Source organism: Cebidichthys violaceus, unplaced genomic scaffold (genome assembly GCF_023349555.1).
Source record: "Cebidichthys violaceus isolate CVI_PGR_0920_01 unplaced genomic scaffold, fCebVio1.0.p SCAF_16, whole genome shotgun sequence".
NCBI classification, from domain to species: domain Eukaryota; kingdom Metazoa; phylum Chordata; class Actinopteri; order Perciformes; family Stichaeidae; genus Cebidichthys; species Cebidichthys violaceus.
Window position 1 is genome coordinate 15281420 of NW_027176329.1, and position 27724 is coordinate 15309143.

General features: G+C 38.2%; 2 protein-coding genes across 3 annotated transcripts; both read right to left on the bottom strand.

The window, feature by feature from the left end:
- Positions 1–1854: 1854 nt before the first annotated feature.
- LOC137872980 (uncharacterized) lies at positions 1855–10734 on the bottom strand. Its single transcript, XM_068711511.1, has 5 exons — positions 10674–10734; positions 3615–3781; positions 2948–3043; positions 2684–2851; positions 1855–2022 (listed from the first exon to the last, which is right to left on the bottom strand). Exons 1-5 carry the CDS (start codon positions 10678–10680, stop codon positions 1855–1857), a joined length of 606 nt encoding a protein of 201 aa, XP_068567612.1. The 5' UTR covers positions 10681–10734.
- A 5371-nt stretch (positions 10735–16105) lies between these two features.
- On the bottom strand, positions 16106–27353 carry si:ch211-171h4.5 (myelin-associated glycoprotein). Of its 2 annotated transcripts, none has more exons than XM_068710670.1 (12): positions 27311–27353; positions 26777–26830; positions 26441–26649; positions 25740–25893; positions 25345–25502; positions 24434–24587; positions 21534–21670; positions 21050–21188; positions 19752–19848; positions 19468–19486; positions 17968–18045; positions 16106–16515 (listed from the first exon to the last, which is right to left on the bottom strand). In XM_068710670.1, exons 2-12 carry the CDS (start codon positions 26823–26825, stop codon positions 16405–16407), a joined length of 1305 nt encoding a protein of 434 aa, XP_068566771.1. In that variant the 5' UTR covers positions 26826–26830; positions 27311–27353; the 3' UTR covers positions 16106–16404. The 2 variants fall into 2 exon arrangements, with proteins under 2 accessions (XP_068566771.1, XP_068566770.1); XM_068710669.1 differs by having other exon boundaries at positions 17951–18045.
- Positions 27354–27724: the final 371 nt, after the last annotated feature.

The following is a 27724-nucleotide window of genomic DNA, read 5'->3' on the forward strand; positions in this document are numbered from 1 at the left end:
TGATTGGACGGAAACAAAACTGACTGCTTGAACAGAATCTACGATCTGGTGATGTAGCAATCGGGTTTTATATGGCAGGGCTGATTATGATGAGAGGCAGCCTGTAGCCTGACACCTGCACACCTGTGTCCACTCCTGCGTTCAAACACACACACACACACACACACACACACACACACACACACACACACACACACATGAGAGAGAGAGACTGCAGGCTAAATGAACAGGCTGTTCTCGTACAACGTTCACAGCTGAGGAAGTGAATGTGATTTGATACATAGATATTCCACGAAATCAGTTTGTATATAATCTACGTAATTATGAACCAGGAAGTAAAACCTCACACAGAGTGGGTGGGAAGGTCAAACTGAAACCGATCTTTCAGCCAGAAGATCTCTGTTCGTTCCTCGTGTGACACAAGGTTTTGTTTTCAAAACTAAGAGCCAATCAGTTCTTCTATCAGGCGACAGACAGGCATTTCCCATCATGCCCTGGGTCTTACAGTCGGTGCAGAGCAACAAAGGACTTAAAGGTAAAATAAAGAAAACCCTTTTACCATGTAGTTAATAATGTAAACTGAGGCGAACTGAGGTTCAGTTCAACCGATTATTTCCACCGCCACAGTTTGTCATGTTTTGTGTAAGATCAATGATGCAGTGTTGTGTAAAGTGAAATTATGTTAAGAAGTATAAAGCATCAACGTGGAGCAGATCTCTGTTTCAAGTGTAAAACTTTATTTAAGACATCATGTCAAACATACAAAAACAACATGTATAAATAAAACTGTAAAAAGGCACTCCAGCATGACAATACTTTATTATTAATATTATTAAATATTACTTAATAGATAACCAATAGAAAAAAAATTGAGATGCCTGCATCTCACACTGTAATATATAAAAAGCTCATAAATACTATCCTAAATAGTAGAAAAAATATTAATAGTTTCAAGACATTTTCTCGTTGTTTAGCTCACTGAGTAGGTCAACACTTAGCAGGCACTGTGAATGTAAACAGTCTCGAAGGGAGTAATGGTCACAGGTGGGGATTCCTCTGCACAGTGCATCAGTACTGCACATTTTAAAAAAAAGCTACAAGTGAAAAGAGACTTTTCTTAAGAACATGTGGTAAACCTAGTCTGCTTTCCTGCTGAATTGAGAGCTCAACATCTGGCTATTATTGCGACAAATATTATGCCAGTCATGACAACGCAAACACAGTGATGCTAAGCAGGTATGGTGTTCACCATGTTCACCGTCTTAGCTCAGCATGTTAGCACGCTAACATTTGCTAAGTTGCACAAAAGATGAATCTAATACTGATGGGAAAGTCTTTCGTTCTGCAGATATTTGGTCACAAACCAAAGTATTGGACTATTTAAAATTTTGACCTGATGGTGACGCCAGATGGCAAGTCAGAGGATCACCAAAGTGGTTACAAATCATCTTGTGGGGGACATGAATGTCTGTACCAAATGTTAGGGCAATCCACCCAACAACAACATGTGTCAACCTCATGGTGGCGCTAAAGGAAAAATTAGGTAATCAACCAAAGCCTTTAGGATTCTTCTTCTGGGGACCTTAAATGTCAAATTTTATGCCAATCCATCCAGAAGACGTTGAAATATTTCTCTGAATAGGTGAAAACTTTGACCTGTGGGCAGCCACTGGGGACCATGAATATCTGTACCAAACTTCATGGCAATACATCCAAAAGTTGTCAAGACATTTCAGTTCGGACCAAAGTGGTGGACCAACCAAATTCCTCATATAAGTAAACATCTAGCATATAAGTCAACAAGTGGTTTTATGGACAGACATTAGCAGTTGCTTGTTCGCTGAAGGCGGAGGCTTAACGTCGAGGGCAGCAGGAGCGTCTCAGATGCGACAACACTCTTTTTGACCAGTTACAAAAGACTTGTAACCGTTCAGAGATCTCAACGGAGAACTGGAGGACGTCGAAGGCTGTGGACACGACAGGGAGGGAGGGAGACGGTGGCTGAGGAACCTCTTCAGCGATCTAAAGACAGAACGAATTATTACAGTTTAGAGGTTTAGGAAGCAGCTTGGAAGTCAAACCGAATCTGTTTGATTTTACCTTCAACCGGTTAAATATGTTTTTTTTCTATTTTTATCGTTGTTTTCTCATTACTCTCCTACTTTATTCTTTTTCACTGTGAATTTAACTGATGCTGATCCACTCTACATGTGATGTTATTAATGAGCCAATTTTCATGAAAATATTAATATGATGATGCTTATTGAATTTTAAGGTTCTGGTCTTATTTTTCAAGAGTCTACATTGATATTTCAGCGTTATCACAATTAAATAGTGTTCTGTAGGTGTAATGATTTTTACCTTTTCATTTCATATCTTTTTGTTAATAATTTGCTCATTAGCAATTCTGTTAAAGTTATTCCATGTGTCTTGTTCTGTGTTTTCCCTTTCTGTCTGATAAAGCAATTTCAAGCATTTCATTCATTTTCTAATTTGACTTTCTGTTCACTGACATTTGTTTATCACATTATATAATCTCACTTTTTTTAATCCCTGATTATAACTCAAGTAAAATGTACTTTATTTACCATTTCTCTTTCAATTTTAGCTTTATTTTTTTGGGGTGAATTGTCGTCCATATAGTCCATGTAAATGAACCAAACCACCATGCTGGTCCTCTCACCTGGTGAAGAGATGCACTTAAGAGGTTGGACAGCTGCAGGAGGTGAGAGCTGGCGCCCTCAGCTGACTGGGAGGACAAACTGACGTTTTCTTTGGCTGTTTTCAACCAATCAACATGCAGCCTGAAGGACCGAGTGTACAGGAAGAGCTGGGGGAGTGACTCGTTCAGCTGTGGAGACATGAAATACACAGAGAGAGGAAATATAAATCTGCTGTTTAAGTTCTCTCCTGACATAACTGAAGGCCTTGAGTCCAGAAACATTACCTTCAATGAGTTGAAATTGGCCGCGGTGTGTTGTAAATGAGGAAGACCGCCCAGCCGATATTCCACAGCTTCAAAGTTCATGCGTTCATCATCTGTCTGTTGGGAACATGATGAGAAATGAAGGTTGCTTTAAAAAAACAGAACATTTGACAACAGAACAGCTGCAATTTGAAACACCTTAAAAGAATGTGAGAAACCTTAAATCAATAATTTACATGACTAAAAAGGCTGCATTAAAAACACATATATTCTCCTTTTTGTCGGTCTTTTATGGATCTTTCACTGATTGTCCTCTGACTGCCTTGTGTTTGAATGGAGGAATAATCATTTCTAATAAAATATACGTACAAAATCATTAATAAAAACATGTAAATGTGTCTGTTTACGTGTGTTTTCTATCAACCAACTAATCTGTTTGGTTGACTGTTTGTTTTTAAGTGCAAACTTGAAGTTAGTATATTTATTTTGTACACTAACGCATGATACATCAACTATTAAAATGTACATTTTTTCTGACAAAATAAAAGTTGTTGTTTTTATCCCTGATGGGAAACTTAAAGACGCATAAACCGCATAAGAGGTAAAAATATATATATATATATATATATATATTTAAATGAATCATTAATTACTGCTCATCCAGGCAGTATACAGTAAAGATACTTACCAAGTTATGGAGTTTTTTTAATATGTTCATCAAGCTGTCCACCTGATGGATCATTGATTTAAACATCACACAGAGTGGAGAACTGTGGGTGGGACGAGATGATGAATGGACAAACAGCTCAGCCAATAGCAGCAGGTGGAGGAGACAGTGGGTGGAGTCATGAATCACTAAAAAGACAAGAAGAGATTCAAAAAAAAAAAGACTGTTAGTGACATGTTTCTGTATTTGCTTGCGTTTTCTGTAATTATTGTGTATTAACATTATTGTGTATGTAGTGGAGAAGATATTTTCTTCATTTGTTTGTATTTTTGTATATTTCATTTATTTTCTTAAAGGGTAACTTCAGTATTTGTGAACCTGGTCCCTTTTTTCTCAAGTTTTTGTGTCGAACTGACTGATGGGGACAACAATTTCTGAAATCACCGTCACTTTACTACCCCGAAAAACACTTGTTTTTGCCACAGACATGCTGAGACTGTATTTATAAGCGGCTCTCGCTCCAAAATCTCACAAGGTTATGTGTTGCCGGAAGACAACGGTGGAAACATTGCAAGCCTCGGCCGGGCAGAGTTTGTTGCGTTGGAGTACAGAAAGCGTGCCTTAGTGTTTTCTAAAATATTTTCAATGCATTAGCTGAATATTTAGATGGTTTTGACAATAAGGATGAGGTCTTTGAAGTCAATTGACGCCCTTATTTATTTGAGCCACAGCGTACAGATATTCAGAACGAGACTTCTCTTTGAGCGGGACTTAAGAAAAGATCGGATTAAGAAAACGGTAAAGAAAAATCTTTTATTTCTCTTTAGGGTTCTTTCCATCATTTTGTCAGACACTTACAATAAGAATCTGAGCCTGTTAGTCGCAATAACAAGAACTTTATGTGGACATAACATTGACTCTTCCCAAGTGCCCCTGCAGCTTGTTTCACAGTTAAAAAGGCACGTGATTTGCATGAAGAGAGATATTCAAATTTTCATACAAACTAAATTATTCCATTTCAGCATCACTGCCACTGTTATATTCTGTTATACAGTTATATCAAAACAATCATAAGAGCATGAGTTCAGAGATTAAAGTTCTGCGGTGTGAACAAAGGTTTAGTGACCAAAATAGGTCAGACTCTGATTTACTGTTAGCATATTCGGTGGCTGAAAGTGTGTGAGTGTGAGACGAGGAAACAGATTTCTGCGGACTGGAAATTTTTACTTCTGGGAAATGAGGTCTTGCGTCTCAGCCGGAAAAAAAAGTCAGCATTAAACTGCTCAAAATGGGTGAATGGATGTGAATATAGTCGTGTTTCATACCACCTGATGAGTAAAAGTCTATTATTCACTCTACTTTTAGCTTCGTATTTGGCCTCCGCCAACTCGTGGGCAACAAAATGCTCAACTATGTCCACCTGTTAGCTAGTTGCTAACTGTGTCCGTCTGCTGTTTGTTTGATTGAAGGAGGTTAATGGAGCAGAAGTTGCGGCCTATAAAACTAAAACAATGAGCTGAGAGACGCTTAAAAAGCTCCATAAAGCTGTAGCGAACTTCAGACTCCAGTTATAATCCTACATGGCTTCATCACTATGAGCCACATCTTCCACACTACATAGTCATTTGAGCCAGTTCAACATACATCATTCGTACTCATGAAGATGTGTATGGACACACACGCAAATTATGGACATGCGCCTATACTGCTATGAATTAGGGAACATATCCACGTGCACACATATGCAATACATTTAAAATTATTTTAACGTGTGATGTTGCATTATGTGTTTTTATGTCTTAAAAGCCTAACCAGGAACACGGTCTGCAAATTTGCTTTGGCTGGAAAACCTCAACAGTGCATCTGTTGCACTTCATCTAAACGTAACACGTCTAAACCTTTGTACTGTCCCTGTCCAATAAATGAATTAAAGGATAAATGGATGAATGTGGATAGCAGCAATGCTTTCTGTGTAATCTGTCAGGAATGAATGGAATGAACACCTCACCCTGCGTTTGACAAATACACAGAGAGGAATCATCAGCTGTCGTCTCTTTCAATCAGTCTGAGAGTGAATAATTCCCCCAAATCCTCTTTGGTTTGCTTTGTCTTGGTCTCTTAAGCTGTTTTAATCAGTGACGATCTCTATACAAGGAAGCAACACTTCAATCAAGACAGCGCACGTCTGTAAATCTACCCGCTGGTTTTTGCAACTTGAGAAATCCCATAACTCGGGGCAACAAAGAAGTGAACTGTCCGTGAGTGTTGGATCAGGGTGAAGGAATGTGAGGTATGCTGTGGGCTGCCCCCCCCGCCCCCCGTCCGTCCGTCTGCTCTGGGCCTCCTGGTGGAAAAGGAGAAAGGAGCTGGTGGTGCAGTCTGACTCAGATTAATCTATGAGGTGACGTCATCGTGTCGACGCCTCAGGCTGCACTCTTTAAAGGGAAAACATCCACTTTGTAATGAGCGTCTCACTCGGTGCACTTTAAACACTTTTACGGTCATTCAGACGGCAGTTACTTTCAGGTCAGAGGTCACAGGGAGGGGGGGGGTCCAGTACACACAAACGATCAAAGTCAACTTTGGAGCTTTTCATGCATTTGTATCTGTTCAGTAAAACAATCAAGTCTTCAGATTTCATTTTGTTTTTGCTTTTATGTAAAATCCTTCATTGTTTCTATTCAAAATCCTCCTTTTGCAGTTTGATGCGGTTTTATGCTTAGTCGTTTTTTATTTAAGAACTACAGTTTTTTTTTTTATTAAATAGTTTACAACATATATTTTTTTAATATCATAAGTTATAAAAGTCTTAAAAATGTGTCACACTCATGCAGATTTGTCTTAAAAACAAGCAAGACAGAAGACACAACTTCAATACATATTTAAATAATTAAATGTATCTTCAGCAGCAGATTTGTGTGCAATCTGCCTTTTGTAGCTCAGATCTTATGCCATAAAATACAATTAAAACAGTAATGTTGCATTACATACATGCATCGTTTCCTTTGAATCCCTTGGTTGGATAAAAGTGAATTCAACGTGGACTAACAATGAGAACTAAAGAGCAAATGACAGAACGTAAATACACTGAATGTGTATTGCTGACAGTAAATAGTATTAAAAACAGGGTGTTATTTAATGAAAACCTAAAGCATCTTAACATCTGTGCACAACAAGCATACTGAAGCGTCCTCACACTTAATCATAAAACATCCTGCTTTAAAAACAAAAATATGTTACTGTAAATGTTTTTTTTGTGGGTTTTTCCCCTTCTTTATTCCTGGTCAGGCTCATATGCAGCTGCAGAGAGCTGCAAACAGGAAACAAGAACAGCTGCAAAATTATCTTTCATGAATTAAAAAACACACGTCTGGATCTTATTCCAAGATCTGGATTATGGGAATGTCCTGACTCTTAATTAAAGAGAGCAAACATACAATATTGTACCATATCTGTCCCACTGTGAGTTACGACATCGACTTCCAGCCCAAAATGACTCGTCTGTTTGACAGACAGTTGAGGGGATCTCAGGTGAGTTGATTGGAGGAAACATCTAAAAGTGGGACCTTTCACTCCTCCTGGATTCTGCCCGAACAACTGCACCAATAAGATGAGTTCTGCCCTTCAAAGCGAAGTAATGTTAGAAACACATAATCCCATTCAAGGCCTAAATGACAACAAACAGATGCTCACTCAAGTCTCAAGCATCCACAACTGGCCAGTGAATCAGTGCACTTACAGCTTCCTGCCAAAACGCTCCATTAAATATCAGTTACGGCAGAATTTCTCCAAGTCCGGTAACAGGTCAGGTCAGTTCATTGTCAGCGTAAACAGGAAATCTGAAACAGCATCATAAGGCTCTTGGAAATTCTTTCTAAAGAAGACATCAGCAAAAAGCCTCTGTCATACTAGAAAAACATCCCCCGGCAGTGTTGTGTACAGTCACGTATTTGGCAGAGCAAACAGCTGTGACAGCATTACAGCTCACGGCAGAACTGCTTGAGAAGCAGAGTGAATAGTCCGTCTTTGATGCATTTAGCAGATCATTTCGTCAGCACACACGGAACACCAACACACGCATGCTGCGCCTCACACACACACACACACACACACACACATACACACACACACACACACACACACTTCCGTTCCACTTCGTGTCAGTCTTCTGTCTGACACAGTGAACGCCTCATTTCCTCAGCCGGGGCCTTTTTTTTTATGACTTTATGACTTCTGATGAACTTCAGAACAGTTGAGAGCGGCGACCGGGCAGGAAGTGCCAACTTCCTCCGAAACCAACCGATAAAACCAAAGAAAGCTTTTTTACTTTCAAGGAACTGGCAAACCACGAGTGCAATGTTTGACTTACGGGCAAACATCCACGTGGTGCGGTACGCTCATTTCCATGGTTTGAGAAAGCTCTACAAACTTTGAAACGTCAGAATTATTACACGTTATTTGAGATAAACGTTAAGTGGCACTGATCACTATTTTAATATTGGATCAAATGATTGTGTGTAATGCGAAAGGTGTCGCTCGTAGTAGACGAATACACGGCAAATTATCGCCTAACTTTGCAGTTCTAAAGAGATTTTAGTGCCTTTTAGCTTTTGGTTTTACAACTTGCAACCTTATAGGGACAGTTTGTAGGATTTGGTGGCATCTTGCAGTGCGGTTGCACGTGGCAACATACGGAATACACCTACACTTACTCCTGCCTGTGACTAATGTAAAAGGCTCTCTCTAGTGTTTGGTTTGTCCATTCTGGGCTGCTGTAGAAACATACCTCACCCTATGTGGTTATGAAGGACTCATTCTAAGCTAACAAAAAAACACAACAATTCTTATACATACATATGAGTATTCCATTTCTGCTAATAGATCCCTTGAAATGCCACACACTGACTTTTTTATATTTTAGTTGAATCGTATTGATGTTTCCAGCAGCAGCAGCAAACAAAAAGACAAAACACTGTCCACTTCCTGCCCAGCACCAAACATCAGACGGACAAAGTTAGCGACTAGCTGGTGAACGTGGTGAAGACCAAAAACAGAGCTAAAAAGAAGAGTGAATATTGGACTTACATATAACGACTTTATATGGTTATAATAACTGACGGATTGATTCTGCTGCACTTATTGTGTTTCTTCCCGAAAAGCTGAAGGTTGGGAGAACACCAGATGGTTGTTTTTTTTTCACCTGTCAACAGCAACACAGAAGACATCTGTGATATCCTCATATCAGATGATCTGGATCATGTTTTGGCATGTTTGCAAGTAAAGTGATTATATATATTTGGAAATGCAGGAGGCTGCAGGGCACACTGTCATAAAGACTTCCCTGTTGATGTGTTCAGCGAAGCTTCAAATCCAAAATGTTCACCGAGAACTGACACCTTTATCATCCAGTAAATAACTAGATGGACTTTGCACAACATCTATCACAGCTAATTGTTTAGTTTCTGAGTGCTATTTTCTGACAACACAGTGTGTGAATTCTGAGCTTTGCGGCAGCTAACTCATGAACGTAGCAACTTTACTAAAAATGGATAAAGCCCCAAAAATCTATTTTCAAGTTTAACCTTAACTCCCTAGAATTAAGGAAAAAAAAAACCTGTTTCAGAAAATAGTGATCAATAATAACATAAGAAATGCATATATCTGTTTAATGATTGTGTGTGTGTGTGTGTGTGTGTGTGTGTGTGTTGCTGTGTGCAGTTTACACACGTTGCAGTGTCCTGTTTCCTCACACATCATCAAGCTTGACGCAGACAGTGTGACATCAACCAGGAAGTGTTTAAAAACAATTTCGTTTTCACAGTTGCAGTACCGCAGTTGGCCACTGGGGCAAACTGTCGTCACCACTGACCCCTTCCTCTTGATACATCCATGATCCGTCCTAATACAGTGAGTGTGCAGATTACATTACAGTAAGTGATGCGCATGATGACATCATCGTCTGCCTACCTGACTCATGTGTGTCACCTCTCTCAGACGCACACACCTTCACACACACACACACACACACACACACACACACACACTCGGTGTTTAATGACTCTTGCTGTTGTTTTACGAGTCAGCAGGTTTTAGTAATTAGGTAGTAATCGGCATTGCCTTTGACTTGACCCGAGTGTTATGTAATCTCAAAGTCAGTGGAACACCTGTGACTGTGAGAGAAGACCTCCACTGGTCAGCGATTACAACTTTTCATTCATAAAAAATGCGTTTACACACACAATCATTCCTCGCTGGAGCTGTCACTCTATGAGCTCCTAATCTGACACAACGACTATCACAAATATTGTGTGCAAATACACAAATATTGTGGATAATTTAGTGTCAATCCTTTAGATTTCAGACCTGGTTGATTTAGACTTTCTATTTGAAAGACAATTATGACAGTGTAATTTTGTTGATACTTGAGCTTCACATTTTCAGAATTGTGTGCATAGTTCCAATTTGTTTTGTGTGTTTACAATAGAGAAAAACTGCTATACAGTATTATTATTTTTTTCGGGGTATGTCGTCACAGCCCAGTTCATAATACTGCAATTATATAAATATTGCAATACTTTCATTAGTGGGCCATTAGTGAGCATCGGCCATATAAAGTAACAACAAACTGCTGAGAGTATGGCTTTAACTTTGAGAATAGAGTTGAAATAAAATAAATCTTCAAGAAAAGATGTTTTACTGTTTTAGTACATTAAGTCTGATGATGCTGCTGCTGATGCAAGTTCAAAGCACTCAGGGAAACCCCCCAACACACAAACACACAAACACACACAGTCACTGCCAAAACCTGACACCCAACACTTTGTGAAAGTTAAATGAAATTCAATCACATTTAAAAACTAAACCTTCTGTTTCAGCCACACAGGTCACACACTCATTCATTCATTCATTCACAAACTCTCTCTCTCATCAAACTGACTCTAAAAGTAAGAGTAAAGACCACCCCCCCCCCCTCCACACACACACACACACACACACACACACACACACACACACACACACACACACACACATACACGCATCTAAATTCACTCTCTAAAAGTAAAGTATAAACAAACTTACATTTCATCTTTTCTGCTGCTGCTGTAGTAAACAAACCTCCTTCTCCAGTCCAGTGTGTGTACTGTACGCGTGTGTGTGTGTGTTATTGTGTGTGTGGACAAAATGTAAAAGTTCCCTTTTATAGCATAGCAGCATGACACATCACCTGAGTCATCAGCCAACGTCGCCATTTGAGCATCGACGCCCACGCTGGACAGCTCCCCCCCCCCCCCCATCCTCTAACCCCCCTCATCTGAAAAAAACCCAAAAAACTCCCAATGTCTTTGTCTATTGAGGTGATTCCGAATGAAGTCAATCATAAATAAAATAAAACAGCAGAATCTGAAAATATTAAATTGAGCAATTCTCTCTCTTTCCTCCCCCTCCTCCCTCTGTTCCCTGATGTCATCACCTCACTTTCTTCTTTTGTCTCTTGTTCACACATAAAAACAGCGTCAGATGCCAGAGAAGGAAATACAATGAAAACTTGACGAGGCAGAAAGTGAAAAGAAGAGAAGAAAAATCATTTATTTATATGATAAATAGAGTTGTGTACATTGAAACCTCTCATCTCATGTCCAAATTGCCTTCTCATGTGTACATTCTTCTGCTAATTCAAACAGAAAATCATGCAACTGAAAGGGGGAAAAAAGGGAAAAGTCAAGCGTGTAGATGACGTGACGACATCCCGGCAGCACAGTCCATTAATAATAAATGCAGGAAAGATGATAAACTAAAGTAAACAAAGGCCTCCTTCCGCCTGTCACTGTCAGGAGAAATACTCTCAACCACAATGAATGTGCTCTTGAACCCCAGCTGCTCCACCAGTAACACGTCTGTGGGTCGTACTGGGCCACTCCCAGTGTGGCTTCCTGTCAGCGATGCAATTAATTAACCAAACCTGGATAAGAGGAACTAAAACTCAACAATAGAATTTTATGACTTGCTTCCGTTTTTTTTTTTTACTCAATTACTGTGTATTTTAACACGTTTCTACATTTTAGGAATTCCTGGCTCGACAACATTCTTGCCAAAGAGAGAAAAACAAGAAAATGGCATTAATTATTAATCCCTGTTTTCTGGAAATTTAGGTTACCTGTGAAATTCTGCAGTTGAGATTTCCCTCGTCAAAGGGTTATTGCGCCAGTTCCCCTCAGTGAAAGTCATCTCTGAATCATTCACTCTCTTTCAATCATCTACCTGTTTTAGTTTGAAACCTGATGAAAGTGGCTATAATCAATATTGTTAGACTAAAAATGTATCAATGACAATGTGAACAATTATCACCTGGATCTGCGGCTCAATTTTGGAGGCTTTATGGAGTTTTAAATGAAGTTTCAGCCAATAAGAAGTCAATGACCAATATGTTACTCTTATTTCCACACGATCACCTTTCCTTTAGTTTAGCAAGAAGTAGCACATTTAGTCATTTTCCGATGATGCTTTGACATATCTCCGTCACCTTTTGAATGTGGTGAATATTGAAATCTCAAAAGGTAAAATTTGCCCTGAACAATTTGCTTTTACACAAATGCTTTGCAGACTCACTGACACAACTGTTGAGATGATATGGGATGACCTGGGTAAACATGTGTTTTTACCTCCGGCAGCTAATCGCTGTCCGATTCTCAAAAGATAGATTTTCAGAGTTTAAAAAAACCCCAAATGTCTTACCGGTAGGATTTTCATTAAAACGTCTTAAAAGCTATCAAAGTTATTTCCAGAGGTGGAAGAGTAACTTTGTTTTCTCAACACCAACAGTTCAGCAGAGTGTTACGCTGTCTCCTGCTCTCGGCTGCCAATTTGTACAGCTGCTGTTGCGTTGTGTTGCGTTATGATTACACGTTTGTCCACCACATTTTTATCAATGAGGGTAGACTAAATAATTACAATCACAGTAAGCCCCGCCCTAAAGCATCCCCTGCTTTATGGTCTGTTTGACTCTAAATGGACCATAATTTACTAAATGAACATCATGCTGTATTGAAGAAGACTTGAAACTAGAGACTGAGACCATAAACTCATGTTTATAATGTTTACTGAGGGAATCAAGAGAGAAGTAGAGTAATTTTAGACTAGACTTCTATACAACCAGAGGAGTCGCCCCCTGCTGGACATTAGAGAGAATGCCGCTTTAAGGCGCTACAGTATTGGCTTCACTTTTCTGAACCAGAGGTTTCTGCCTGGTTGCGACACACACACATACACACACACACACACACACACACACCCACACACACGTCTAAGCCACGGCCATAGCTGCCGTTAGCTGCTAACAGGACGCTGATTGGTCCGTGCTTTGGCTTAACTGAGCCCAAACTCATTACTTGAAGCCTGACAAGATGGATGTTCCCTAGAGCCAGGATGAGCTTTTTTTCCAATATGCTGTATGTCGCCTAGCCTGTTCGCTGACTTGGATGTTTTATGACAGAGAAACATCTCATAAGCTGCCATTGGAAACTTTTCGAAAAAGGGCAGGCACTTTAAAAAAAAAAAAACTTGACTTCAGTGTCATGTTCTTGCTCTTCTTTCTATGAAGAAATCCTCTCCAGTTTTGAAGTAATTGATGCTATTGCAGTAACTACGCTAACCTCTTTAGCATCGTGACGTGACATGTTACATTTTTACGTTCTTACTTCGTTGACATAGTTATTTTAAGCCCAACCGTGATGTTTTTCCTAAATCTAACTAAGTGTTTTTGTTGCCTTAATAACTTATTTTGACACTTAGAAATGTATAGACAGTTAATATTTTACAGTGGCAGTCAACAGTTAAACTGGTGGTACTTTTCCTACTATCACTTTCACCGCTGTGAACTAGTTGCATGAATGGAAATTTTTATGAGCAGGTTCAACGAATAAGTCACAACTTACTCACGCAGTTGAAGTCACTGTGGATGAAAGTGTCAGCTAAAAAGCTAAGTTGTAGCATCATTACGTTACTCACTTCATTAACTGATCGGTGGTTTGGCTTGTGCCAAAGCGACAGCGTCAGCAGGCTCAAATTGCCTCTGGAGGAATGATGTTGAAAAAAAAAAGTTTCCAAGAAGCTTATAATTTCCTGCTTCTTAAGAAATGTTTGTGATAGTTAAATCTCCACCAACCATGATACAGAATACTTGACCTACCTGAGGTCTGCATCCATAAAACATTTTTAAATGTATAAGTTGCAGTCATCAGATCACAGATGGCGTTTGGCATCAAACGCTGAACTGCTGAACTTTGTGCCAGTGAAAGTGATGCACGGAAACATACGTCATAACGGTCGCCCTCCTTTTGTCATCAAAGACAATCCCGTATGGGGTAATGGAGAGGCTGTGTGTGAGTGTGTGTGTGTTAGGAGGGGTTAAAGGGGGGGCCTTGTCCTCAATAGTGGTTTTCACAAGCCCACTAATCATTTCCCCAAACACCCACGTTCTTCTACTTATCGTCTACTTTTTTATCTTCTTTTCTCTCTCTCTCTCTCTCTCGCTCTGTCTCTCTCTCTCTCTCTCTCTCTCTCTCTCTCTCTCTCTCTTTTCTGGCCTCTGTTGAACGGAGGAATGTGAGGAATGCAGCAGTGAATGGGTGAGCGGGGGAGGGGGGGAAGCAGCATGCATAATGACTGACAGACGCAGGTTTTCTTCTTTTTTTTTTTGCTCTGACAGAAAGTGTTTCTTAATACGTTTATTACTGGCAACAGCAGAGAAAGAAAAAGGCCGTCCGAACTTGAAACAATGCACCTTTCAGCGAACGCATGAAAAGACACAACGGACGCTTATTTTTAGGCATCAAACACTGACACAGACTAAACCGCCACCAAGTTAATCACATTAGGCAGGAATTCAGCATGGCAGCCAGACAACGGACCTCCACCATGGAACAACTGAAGCGTGTCAGTGTGGATTTTCTGGAGGATGTGTGTTTGCTGTTCAGTCTGAGACCCCCGACTTGACTCTGATCTCATCCTGAGTTAAGTTCCAGGAGGTTTAGATCATCATATATGTCTGTTATGTTATGCAGCTGTTACTTTTTTCCAACCAAGACAGCAGGAGTTAATGTTTTCACTCCCCTTTGTTACCACGCTCGCTCAAAAAGTCTCAGATTTGGCTCATCGGTTGTCTCTCTTCCCCTGCTGTCGTAAGGTTTTTCATGGTCTCGAACTCTCGGCTGGTGATGGATGTCAAAAATAACCAAAATGTCTCTGTCCCAGACGCCAGGAGCAACATGTTGCAGGCGATGGATGATGCAAAGCACCTCAGTCGCCAGTTGCCACAGAAAACAATCTTGGTTCAAACATGTAATGTGTGAAATCTTGCCAGAATTTCAGTTTAAAGCATTCAAGAAAATGATCCTTTCGAATGATCAATCACCAACAGAATGTGAGGAGGTTTTGACGTTATGTCTCATCAAATACAGGCATTTGGTCAGTGCCCATCAGCGCCTGTATGAGACCGTAGACTGTATATAAGAAGTGGGCGTAGTCACCGTGACGTCCCCCGTTGGTTAGCGGGCTGCTGTTCTGAAGCCGCGAGTTTGGCATTTTGGCCGTCGCCATCTTGTTTTTTTTCGAACCAGAAGTGACAGGAGAGGGTGGAGCACTGAATAAGACTTATTTAGGCGACTCAATTGATACAATTAACTTTTATGACGTGAAAACACACTGTGAAAGGGTTGAAGTTGTAAGACAAAACACGGGCCGTCCCAGACCTGACAACGCCGTGGTAGCGACCTGTCAATCACAAGGTAGCCCCGCCCTAAAACATCATTCTGTATTGAAGAAGACTTGAAACTGTAAGTTTAGTTTGTATGAAGAAGCATAGGACGAAGTGAAATTCTGCCCTCTATTTGTTTGGAATATGTGGCCGGCTTTACACGTCACACCTTTAAAAGTTAGAAATAAAAGAATAAAAAGAAACTTCAAACTATATGTGGAATACTTTATTAAATACAGCAAATTAAGTTTTTCAATTATTTCAATTATCTGCGACAACCAGCATCAAATTCACAACTTTTGTCATTAATAATGATATTAAAGTGTGCAGAGTAATCATGAACCGTGTATTTGGCACCTCAGTGACCCATCAATATAACCTCTGCTGATTGGTTGACAATGTTTTTTCACATCATAAGCTGTTCATGTGCTCCAGTAAATTACCAAAGATTATGTGTCACTTGGTAGATCAAAGAGACGCAAGTGGGAGTTAATGAGGCAGAACAGAAGATCCTTTGAAGCAGTCTGACCCAAGTCGTGTTTGGTAAATGAGGCTGCGATGTTAACATCAGCACATCTCGCTGTCCTTCTATGGTTTTAACCTCTTAACTGTCGGTGTTGCATCTCTTGAGTTTGTTATACGACACAAAAGTCTCAAAAATAAATCTTGAGAACATAACAAATGAGCTAAAAGGATGATTTGTTAGCAGTAGAGAAAGGTAGGGGGAGAAAGAAAAAAAAACGTCTTTAATTACTGCTCATTCACACAAATCTTTATTAAATTCCAGTTTCCACATAAAATATTTTCCAAATGTATCATAATGAATAACAGGACGTGTGTACAAAAGTGCACGTGAGACATCCACAGTAGAATTATTTGTTACATGTGATGGTAAAGTCACCAAAAACCAAAACAATAAGCATGATATGGCTTCAAAGAATGCTTTTTGCAAAGTGGATAAAGAATATAGAATTGATACATGTGACATTTCACGACACAAAGTCTAGTTTGAAGTTTTAACAATCATATTTCATATTTAGACCCTTTCAATGAAAACGTCTACCCCTTCCTTGAGGTCCTCTTTGGCGGCGGTTGGTTTTTGAATGTGGCCTGCAGGGCGATGGGGTTCTCGTAGTTGTCATCAGAGGGCATCTCTTTAGGCTCTCGAGGCTTTTTGGGATTAAAAACAAAACAAATGCAGACACACACACAGAGTACAGGAACACACAGATACTTATACACAGATACTTTAAATTATTGAAATCGACGCTTCACTCTCATTGAAAAGATGTCTGATCTCACACAGCTGCCTTCCTTTTTAACCATGAAAACCTCATTAACTGCACACACCGCCAACCAATCACAGCATGTGTTTGAAATGATATTTCAAAGTCTTAAATTGGAAAGTTGGACAACAGACAAACATTTTGTCACAATTACTATTTTTACAAGAACACGAATATTCCACGAATAATATTCCACGAATATTCCACGAATATTCAGAATATGAGAATAATCTGAATTTGATATCCATTCAAATTTTCCTTTTGAATGGAGCATTTTCAGATTAAGGCATGTGAGATATGTCGACATTATTCGGGTTTAAGGAGCTTTTTTTTTTACATTTCTGGTCGGAAGGAGGAACACACTTACTATTAAACATTATTTTAAAAAAAGACTTGGATATCAACAGGTTTTTGGATATGACCGCATATTTTCAAAAACATGTTTGAAGGAATGAAAGACAGAGGCATGTAAATGGGAACACATTAACTTCCATTCATTGTCATCTCCCTTGCCCGCCTGCTTTTGACTTTTTCTTATGTTTTGGCCTCTGGTTAACTTGGACGTTTTTATTTTGCCGGCCTGATGTCAAAGTCGTGTTTTTTGGCTTGATACCTGTTTTACTGTCTCTACTATGTACTTTTGTAAATCTACAGCCCATTCTCTTTAAAATTACGTTCCCAATGAAACTGTTGTGTGAATTAAGTTTCGAGGGAAAGATAATTTGTCGCTGATTTCGCAAATACTTTTCTGACGATAATCTGCATGGGGAGGACGTTGGATGGTGGATGGGTTCAACAAAAACAGGACTTTTAACCAGGAGACCGACCTTTTACGTCCCGTGTGAAACCAAAAGTCAAAGTTCTCTTGTTTTATCTGTGTCCACAGCTTAAATAACGTAACAAAACGCAGTCATTTTAAGCCAAACAGTTTTTTTGTAAACCTAACTGAGTAGTTTTGCTGTGATTTTGTATTTGTTTCAATTTACAACATTTTACTACACGTTTAAAACGGTTTAAAACTATCCCAAAGTAATATGTTGAACTCCAAAGGTAATTGAGAATGCGGTTTATCTGTAGGGGAACGTCATTTTGTGGGAGGCATTGTTGGCGTGTTTCAACAAGTTCCAACATGTCTGAACATGAATAATGCTGGTCCATATCCGATTCATCACCCTTTTCTTCCTGCTTCTTTTACACATGACCTTATATGTGCAAAGTGGACAACAGTTAGTCAGATATCTCGTCTTGAACACCTCGTGTTGTCTGATTTTAACACCGCTAGGGAATAAAATGATTTATCATTTTAAATAAATATGTACATGAGGTTTGCAGATACCTGGAGTCGGTCATAGTCGGACGCGACGCTGCAGACTCTCAGATCAGTGTAGGTTCGTTCCTCCTTCAGCTCAATCTGCTGAGGAAATGAAAAAAATAAATCTTATTGATCCAGTTGATGACACAAAATCTTCCTTAACATATTAAAACTTATTTGGAAACCAAAACTGATTTGATACCAACATCTGGGTTAGATGCGGACACAAATAAACATATTTGAAATGAAACATATATGTCGATATGACTTTAGGAAAGTTTTAGAAAGGTGCTTTAAACAACTCTAACTGCAGGCTTGATTGTTTATATTGCCAGTATTTTAGGATGTGGGGCCGCAGATGATTTGCACTACTGTTGAAAAAAAAGAAAGGAAAAAAAAAACTGTGATTATGTTGTAATGGTAATTTTTTACGTAGTATATATTTCTACTCAGTATATTGTATTCATGCAGAAGTCATTTTGCTCTGGACTTTGTTGAACTTCACCGTGTCTCTGTTGTGCAAAAGAATTATTCTCCCTTGCCTGTTCACATAGATAACTAACTGTGATGTATGAGAATGTTCCATGCCGAGGCCTTTGGGCCGCTTGTTTTGGTTGCTGGCCGTTTGTTTTCACTTGTTGTTCCCATCAGTCTGAGACCAAAAGTCTGAGACCGAGATGTCTGTAACATCGGCCATCGGCCCCCACCTTTGCTCTGTCTGTATAAAGAAAGCTTGTTCACTTTTTTCTTGGTTCTTCCTCACTGAGACTGTACGCATTCTGTTGTGATGATTGAACCTTCTCTGCGCTGAGAATAAATACTTAAAAGACAACCTGGTTTTTGCTATTATGTATTTCAGCATTAGAAGACTCACGCAAAGCGGGTATAGGATTTTTTTTCCACCACAATGTCGTACCACAATCATGATGCACAGTGATACATTGTAGAGGTATGAATAGTAAAATGTATCTTTTGGTTCAGTAAACTGTTCCTAAATGCCATGTCCACGCTCAAATTAGCATTCGTTTTTTGCATGCGTGTCAAGAAAAGATTAGGCATCTAAAACATCTTCAGTAATTGTTGCATTTTATTTATTGTTACGTAAAGAAACATTTAAAAATTGTGACCCTTTTCCTGAATGTTTTCTGCATGCGATCCTTTCTTATTAGGAAAACCGTTCATCTAACATATCGTGCATGAAGCACATTCACAGTATTTACTTTTGCCATACTCTCACCTACTTCTGAAAATCAATTAGACCATTAGATTGTTTGTTATTTGTGAATGCTGCGCGGAAGAGACTCACTCTTTAGAAAAATGACGGATCACATGTTTTAAAGATTAGTCAGCGTGAGCTCTACAGTCAAACAGAGAAGACGAGGGATGCCGGTGAGACGAGACGGTGACTAGCAGAGGATATCAAAACTCCTTATCAGATCGTCTCTGTAAGTGCTGTGCGGGGGATAGTTTTTAACAGTCTGGCTGTCATTCACTTTCTGTTTGAGGTGAGACATTTCCACTTACCTTCAGCCTCCTGGAAATACTATGAAAAACAAACAGAAAAAGAATGTCAAAATTACAAGGAAATATAATATTTCTTTCATGGCAGAGAACCAAGCTACATATAAATTCTTGTTTAACACCAGTATATGAGGTTTCCAACAACTGGGAGTGTCTTAAAATTCAACAACATCATAATATAATATTACAGTAATAAACTCAGGCTTGCCAGGAATAAAAAGTTATACCTCCAAAAACAATGGGAGAAGTGTGGGAGGGAAAAGAGACGTACAAAACGACATCCTTACCTTTGATACTTGTACACATCCACAACAACAGTCATGATGTAGAGGACCAACAACGCTCCACATAAAATATAGGGAAGTGCCACAACACTGCTGCTGCCTAAAAACAGAATTAAAACACAACAAATTAAGTGGAAACTTTTTGGCGAAAGTAACAAGTAACCATTATTTGTTGTTGCTTTTTTTCCACCTTGTGATGTCAGATGAACGATATCTTCAATCTTCCTGAGTTATTCAAGCCCTTTTTTTTGGCATATTCACTTCCCTTCAACTTGTATTGTTTGCTTAAGTCAGTGATCTCCTTCATTTCTTAGAAGTCTTGTCTCTTTCCAGAGAAAAATCAATTTGCACTTTCACTTTACTTAATGTTGCCTCACTTTATTTTGTAGCTTCTCTTTACCTCATATCACTTTACTTTCAAGCTTTACTCCACTTCCCCTAACTTCAATTGACTTTACACTTCATAGCTCTACTTCACCTCACTTTAATTTGTGGCTTTACGTTATCTTTTCTTACTTCTTTTCACTTTGCTTCACTTCACTTCACTTTACAAAGTAACTTTACTTTGTAGCTGTACTTCACTTCACCTCACTTTACTTTGTTTTGTAGCTGTATGTCACTGTACATCACTTTACTTTGTAGCTGTACCTCATTTCACCTCACTTTACTTTGTAGCTTTACTTCACTTCACCTCACTTTACTTTGTTTTGTAGCTGTATTTCACTTCATCTCACTTTGCTTTGAGGCTTTACCTCATTCCACATCACTTTACTTTGTAGCTTTGCTTCACTTCACCTCACTTTACTTTGCTTTGGGGCTTTACCTCATTTCACCTCACTTTACTTTGTAGCTTTACCTTATGTCACCCCACTTCACTTAATTTTGTTGTTTTATTTCACTTCACTTTATTTTACTTTGTAGCTGTATTTCACTGCACATCACTTTACTTTGCAGCTTTGCTTCACCTCATCTTACTTTGTGGCTTTACTTTATTTTTCCTTACTTCCCTTCAGTTGACTTCACTATAGCTTTACTTCATAGCTATTTGTCACATCACATGTTACAAATAATCCAACAAAAAAGAAAAGAAAAACCTCTCAGAAACACACTCACTGTTGCCTGTTTCTGTGTATTTAACTGTAGATTTTCTCCAGTTGACATCTTGTTTGTCTCAGATTCCATCGTCAGCAGCTGGTGAATCATTATCGCGTGCATTGGATTTCTTAAGATTAACCGACACTTTTTGAATCCAAAGTCACGACTTGCAGTGCAATTTATGATGAAGCCATTATGTTGTTTACCTGTAGTGATGTTGACCTCCAGAGTCACAGGTCTGGACTTCTGGGAGCCCTTCTGGGTTCGAGCTTCACACAGATAAACCCCGCTGTCCATCCGACTGACCTGCAGGACCATCTTTTCTCCTTCATTCGTCTTCGTCAACTGTCATGAGGAGAGGTGAAACATGTTTAAGTTTTACATTTTTTGAGGGAACGAACACAAAACACACACAATTGATGGGAATTGAAGTGCAGTGAAAGGGTTTTTTTCATGTTGTTTTGAGAATTTGGTTTTTATTCTGCGTACTTTATAAGATGTGCATAGACCTTGTATCCTAGTATAAAGATACTCTTTCAGTATGTATAACCAATTTCCAATGTTTTGGCCACACAGAGAAGGTAAAATGAATGTGTCCTGAATGATTATACAGGTATAAAAAGTATGCAGCTACACATAAATCAATAAATAAAAACCTAATTAAGCAAAATACAATAGATTGTCTGTTACCTTGCCACTGTCGACTCTGTACCAGGTGTAGAGCGTCACAGGTGGGTTGGCGTCACTCCAACATGTAAACGTCACAGTGCGGCCCTCAGAGACAGGAACGGCTGTGCTGAGCGTGGCCACCGTTACTCTGGGAGCATCTTGGGAAGCAGAAAGTGATATCTGGTGTTGAAATAATTATTGTCAAAATAATAGGCTCTTCCCAATGAAGATGGCTTGTTTTGAAAAGTGCATTTACTCAGTAATGTACTTAATTGATCATTTCCATTTTTCTGGATATTCTGGATATCTGAATATTCAATTTTGTTTGTATAGCCCAAAGGGCTTTGCAATCTGTACAACAACTACTCTCCTTGTAGTCCACTACTTTTATTCAGATAAATATTACAACAATATTACAAAATACAAGCAACAAATAGATTATGATGTAAAGGTTTAGATAACATAATACTTTATTGACAATTGCTACTCAGCAATATATAAAAGTAATTACAACTACCCCCTTATTAAGAAAAAACATTAAATATACACATGCATCAATAATGCATGTAACAATTGTATTTGTTCATTGTCAGAGTTTAGTTTTGTTCAAATCGTCACACACTGAGCAACCTTTAATCATGCCTAGACTTTTTTTTTAAACTTGGGAGACTTTAAACTTTTAAAGCAAGATCAGACTGAAATAATTTGCCTAATTAATTTAGACTGATTACTTCTTCCCATGACTTAAAGCAGTCTTAGCTTGCTTATCTTTAATCTATTTCTTATTATTTTTGATTGTGTTTGCTTTCATTCTATTTTATAAATAGACTCAGTACTTTGACATAATGTCATTTTATTATTATCATGCTCAATCATTTTTTAAATTATGTATGTGTGGTTTGGGATGGGATGGAGAAAGATGATTTGTTGTGGATGTCTTTCTCTATGTTACACTATTTTTTGTGTTGTTGAATTGTTGAATTTATTATCAATATTTGTTTACTTTTTTTGCTTGAATATTTTGTTAACTTCGTGCCTGTGTGAAAATGAGATGGTGCATCTAAAGGTGTTTACCCTATAATTACATTTTGTGTGTTTGTAGTTATGTTAATAATTTTGTACTTAATGCCTTTTAATTGTAACAGAGTATTTCTACTACACGTAAGTACCACCACTATCACACACACAGTACCACGGTAACAAAGGCACTTTGTTGCATGCTTGCAGTCATATTCTTCAGTGGGTTAATTGCCTCCGTCAACACCAAGTTAAGACAAGTTCAGCTCTTCAAACACTCGCTGCTTAAAGAAAAACTTCCGTCTGTGCAAAAAAAAATCCCCTTCAGGTCAAGTGAGACAAAGTCATGTTGAAACAAGCCGACTGTATTCTCAAACTGCGTTGTATTGTGTCTAACGCATTCATCAACTTAATGGGCAATAAGTCAGCGTCAGTGCAATCTGCAGAATGAAGGAGGAAGGAAGGAAGAAAAAGGAAAGGAAGGCGAGCTTGTCAGTGTATTAATGTATCAATCAGCACTATGTATTATTCATAAGTTCCAAGAGAAAACAACCTAATTCCATCTCCTTCTGTTGCTAAACGAGTCATTTGGTTACAAAGTTTCCTCAATAAAGATTTCAGTGATGCACTACAAAGTTAATTATTTTGCACAAAAACACAAGACCAGTGGTGGAAGGTAACTAAATACATTTACTCAACTACTACTTAAGTAGTTACATTTTATGTTTTGTACTTCTACTTCACTGCAGTTCAGAGTGAAATATCCCTTTTAATCCACCACATTTATTTGATTACTTTAATATTTTATATATTAAGAATATGAATTCAAAATAAACAAACAAAATAAGATAATTGTTATAGATTAAGCTACACAGATATATATGTATATGTATGTATATATATATATGTATATATACATATATATGCATATTTATATACATATATATATATATATATATATATATATATTCCACCTAGAATTTCTTATAAGAAATTCTAGGTGGAATAAGTTTAAAGTGATATTTACGTTGATGATTAAGATAAAATAATTTATTTTATACTAATACTACATTTTGAATGCAGGACTTTTACTACTTTAACTTAAGTAAAAGTTATCCGTACTTCTTATGAGCCTGATCTAAAATTGTTCAAGGAAAAATAATAATCATTTTACATTTTACATTGTTCTGCTGCATCAATGTGTAAGTAGCGTGTTACTGCTGTAGCTGTCAGGGTGGTTCTAGTTTATCTTCTTTATTACAATCAACTAGCTTAGTCCACTGGTTCCCAAAAAGGGCCTGGCACCTTCAAAGGGTAACACAATCAAGATGATTAATTTTTTTAAAAATTTTTTTTTAAATGTTGGATTATTTGGCCTCAAACAGCTATTTCAATTAGACCATCTGGGAAGTTAAGAGTGGAAATACTGACCACTGATAAACATCTGAAGAGCCTTAAGTTGTCCCAACCAGACGCTGCTCTACTGCTTTACAAAAACACGCCAATGTGTTGTGTTTTCACCAGCTCTTCATTCGCTTTTCTGTAAAATCTTATTCTTAAAAGCAAATGTGCCAAATAAATGTAGAAGGTTATTGAGTGTTTTTCCTCTGAATAATATATAGTTCTTGAGTAAAAATACTCTATTAAAGTACAAGTAACTCAAAATTGTGCTCAAGTACAATACTTTGCCAAATGAATTGCTTTCCACCACACACTTTGGTCCCTTTGGTCCTCTGGTACTGTAAGGTGTCGTTATCTATACAGCTCTTTTGAGTTTACATTTATTTGTATTTCCTCCCGTGGATCAGCAGCATCTTTAGTAAATCTCTTTTACTATGTTATTATTATTTTGTATCATTCACACTTTGGCTCATGTTACTGCAGACAAACACTGAGTGTCTCACACAGGACGCTGAGTGTCTGACTCGATGCAGACGGCGGGCTGCTGCCCCCTTTAGTCAGCGGGTAGGAGACAGAGCAGGAGACGCTCCGATTGTGATGGGCGGCTGAGGCGTTGAAGGTCAGTGTGGACGTCATCGTCATCAGTCCATCCACACTCTGCTTTTGCAAAAGAGAGAAGAAAAGCACCTAAATTACTGAAATGCAGATGAAATAAAAAAAAAACTGTATATGTCCTTTTTGAATTATAATAATTTGAATCGATAACAAAGGCATGACAATTTGAAATGTAGAAACTGTAAGTTAAATGAATTAGTGAACAGTGGAGAAAAAAGTTTGTTTAAGTAAAAGCGGTAAAAATACTGCATTAAATAAATGTCTGACCTCCCAAACATATAAACTTAAGAATCATCAGCAAAAAAAATATATATTTCTAAAAATAAAATGACTCATTAGTTAATTTTGTATGTATTTATTAATGCCTTATTAATATCATAATCCCAAAGTAATATTCTTAGACATGTAAGACAGCAGTGGAGCTTATTTCAACCCTCATATAAAGTTTGGTAGTTTAATCTAATATATTTAAATTTTGATAATAAGATCATGGGATTATTTTAACTATAGCTGTACATTTACTTTACATTTAGTAAAGTAAACAAAAAAACTGTTTTCTTCCTAAATGGGGTGGCGCAAACGTATTAAATAGCATGAATTGGAAATACTTAAGTAAATTACAAATATCTCAAACTTGTACTCAGATAACATGATTGCTGTGATTTTATATGTTTTGCTATTGTCAAAAAAAAACATGAAAAGACCAAAACCTACAATAAATTGATTGCTTGATGAATGAATGAATTGATGAAAGAATGGATGCATGTATGAACGAATGAATGAATAAGCGATCCATCACCTGCTGCATTTGTGTCTGCTGCTGCCTGGAGTTGTCCTGGGGGAGCCAGGTGATAGAGGGGTGCAGGATGGAGCAGGGCACCGGGACTGAACACCGCAGCGTCACCCGGTCTCCCTCCGACACCTGACTCACAGAGGACAGCTGGGGGGGGGGCAGCTCTGTCGATGAGGAATCAGATGTCAATAAACAGGGATGACAAAGACACAGTTAGAGACACGGAGCAGCATTAGCAGTTATTTGGATTCATGTTTCTAGCCAGCTGATGGAAGCAAGACCAGTTTAATTCTTCTTTTTTTAGCTCTTTTACATTTATGGTCAATAACTTATGTTCAAATATCTGTACACTGTAATTTGAGACAAAAGAACCAGCGGATCATCTCTTCATCCATTCATACCTGCTTGGATGTTAATCATGACGCCTTTTTGGAAAGTGAACTTGACGTGGTTTAAACAGTCGAGTCTGAAGAAGTATATGTTGCTGTAGTTCTTCGGGAAGCTGTGGAACGTTGTGGTGCAGTCCTTCTTCATCAAGTTGCCGACTATTTGCCCCTAAAAAGCACGAAACTTAATCTTAAATTCTTGTGAGGATCAGGAGTTTCCAAAGACACCAAGTGTGCCAGGCTTAATTTAAAAGATGAGGATGAGACGGATCCCACGCTCATTTCCTGTCTTTTGTCAAACAGCTAACAGCTTGTAACACTCACCGTTTGATGATTACATCTTACACAATGTCTATCTGGATGTTTCATACACTTGTATAAACTTTAAAGAAAGAGGTCAGCATTTTTGTCACCCAGAGTTAGAGGAGAAGATTGATACCACTTTCATGATCGTACGTGAAGTACGGCTCAGGGTTAGCTTAGCTTAGCATAAAGACTGGAAGCAGGGTGAGCAGCTAGCGCCTCTAAAGCTCAGTAACTATAATGTGATATCTTGTTTCTTTTACCCGAAAACAGTTGACAACTTAGCTGTTACAAAGTAAGACTAATAATTTCTCTACTACGTGTCACCAAAGCACGGCATTTTGAATTGCTACACATGGCGGTTTAGTCAAGTTGCTTAAAGTGTTGTTTCAGAGATTTCATGAGAGACCTACACTTAAAGTGTTGGTGTAAGGATTGCGTGCAGTGAAGATGAAAGGACCACCCAGACTTCCTTCCCTCCAAATGCCACCGTCTGAGCAGTTTACGATGTTTGCTTCCTCATTATTGGGGACATCGAAACGACACGGAACTGTGACGCAAGAGTCGCTGATGCCCACGATTCTTTCGGGCAGCGTCACCTCCCAGGGTTTACAAAAGACTCCTGGAAGGGGCAAAATGTATGCCTTTAAAATGCAGATTTATTAAGATAGTGCGGCTTTTGATTTGACTATTAACAAACTACCACCTTTTGAAATACCTGTTACATGAGCAAACAGGGAACTACTGACCTTGCATCAGAGCGATGAGCAAAGTAACAACCGCCAGACCGACACCCATCTCAGCTGGATGACACAAAAAGTTTAAAACCAAGATGAAACATTCAACATTTAACCAACAAAAAGAAGAGAAGAGAAAAAACTAATACAAAATGTACATGAACTTAAGACAAAAGCTGCTATGATGTTAGAAAACAACAACAACAATAAATAATGCACTCTGACAACAGTTAAAAGATAAATGCATTATGAGAAGCAAATACAAAATGTGACATTTTGTAAATATGCTGTTATTGAATGTAACTTAAAATAAAAACAAATCAATTTTACAGCAAATACAAACTTCAGTAAATGAGTCATACATATGTAAATTCCCACTAATTTCCAGGAAGAAACATTTTAATTATTTTTCAAACACAATATTTTGTATTATTCAACAGACATTAAAGTCGAGTTATTTAGGAAAACCTCATTTCCACCTTCTCCTCACACTCAAACATTTCTGTGATTTTAGACGACACACACATTCAGATACTTTATTCTTACCTGTCGAGTGATGATGAGCAGTTCATCCAAATCAATGTGATTGTGTTTGTGCTGCGAAAGAGGAGTGAATATTTTGAAAAAAAGGAAGTTAGGAACATTATTGTGTCTGTGGTGAAATCATGACTGTGTGTGTGGTGTTGGAGAAATCATGGTTAGTACATGTGTCTATCAAACAGCACAATGCAGGAATGGAACTAAGTTTTAAAGCATTGGTTCACCCAAATTACAAAAACATGTCTATGTTCGAACTATTTTTTATTTAACCTCAGCTTTTGAGATGTCTGAAGTAAAAGAGAGTTGGACTTAAGACCCAGAAGTTTAACAAAAGGTGAAAAAAACTTTCACAAAGGCAAAACAAATCTTTCATTGTTTTGAAAAGTGATTTATTATTATTATTATTATTATTATTATTAT

What these genes read in the sequence shown, in the direction of transcription:
- si:ch211-171h4.5 (XM_068710669.1), bottom strand. Translation starts at nt 26,825, where the DNA reads ATGGGTGTCGGTCTGGCGGTTGTTACTTTGCTCATCGCTCTGATGCAA. An exon ending in CATGATTAACATCCAAGCAG is followed by an intron (nt 25,503 to 25,739) that starts GTATGAATGGAT and finishes CCTCATCGACAG; the next exon opens with AGCTGCCCCCCCCCCAGCTG. An exon ending in AGCAGACACAAATGCAGCAG is followed by an intron (nt 24,588 to 25,344) that starts GTGATGGATCGC and finishes TTGCAAAAGCAG; the next exon opens with AGTGTGGATGGACTGATGAC.
- LOC137872980 (XM_068711511.1), bottom strand. An exon ending in TAAAAAAACTCCATAACTTG is followed by an intron (nt 3,044 to 3,614) that starts GTAAGTATCTTT and finishes TGTTCCCAACAG; the next exon opens with ACAGATGATGAACGCATGAA. An exon ending in TAAGTGCATCTCTTCACCAG is followed by an intron (nt 2,023 to 2,683) that starts GTGAGAGGACCA and finishes TTCTGTCTTTAG; the next exon opens with ATCGCTGAAGAGGTTCCTCA.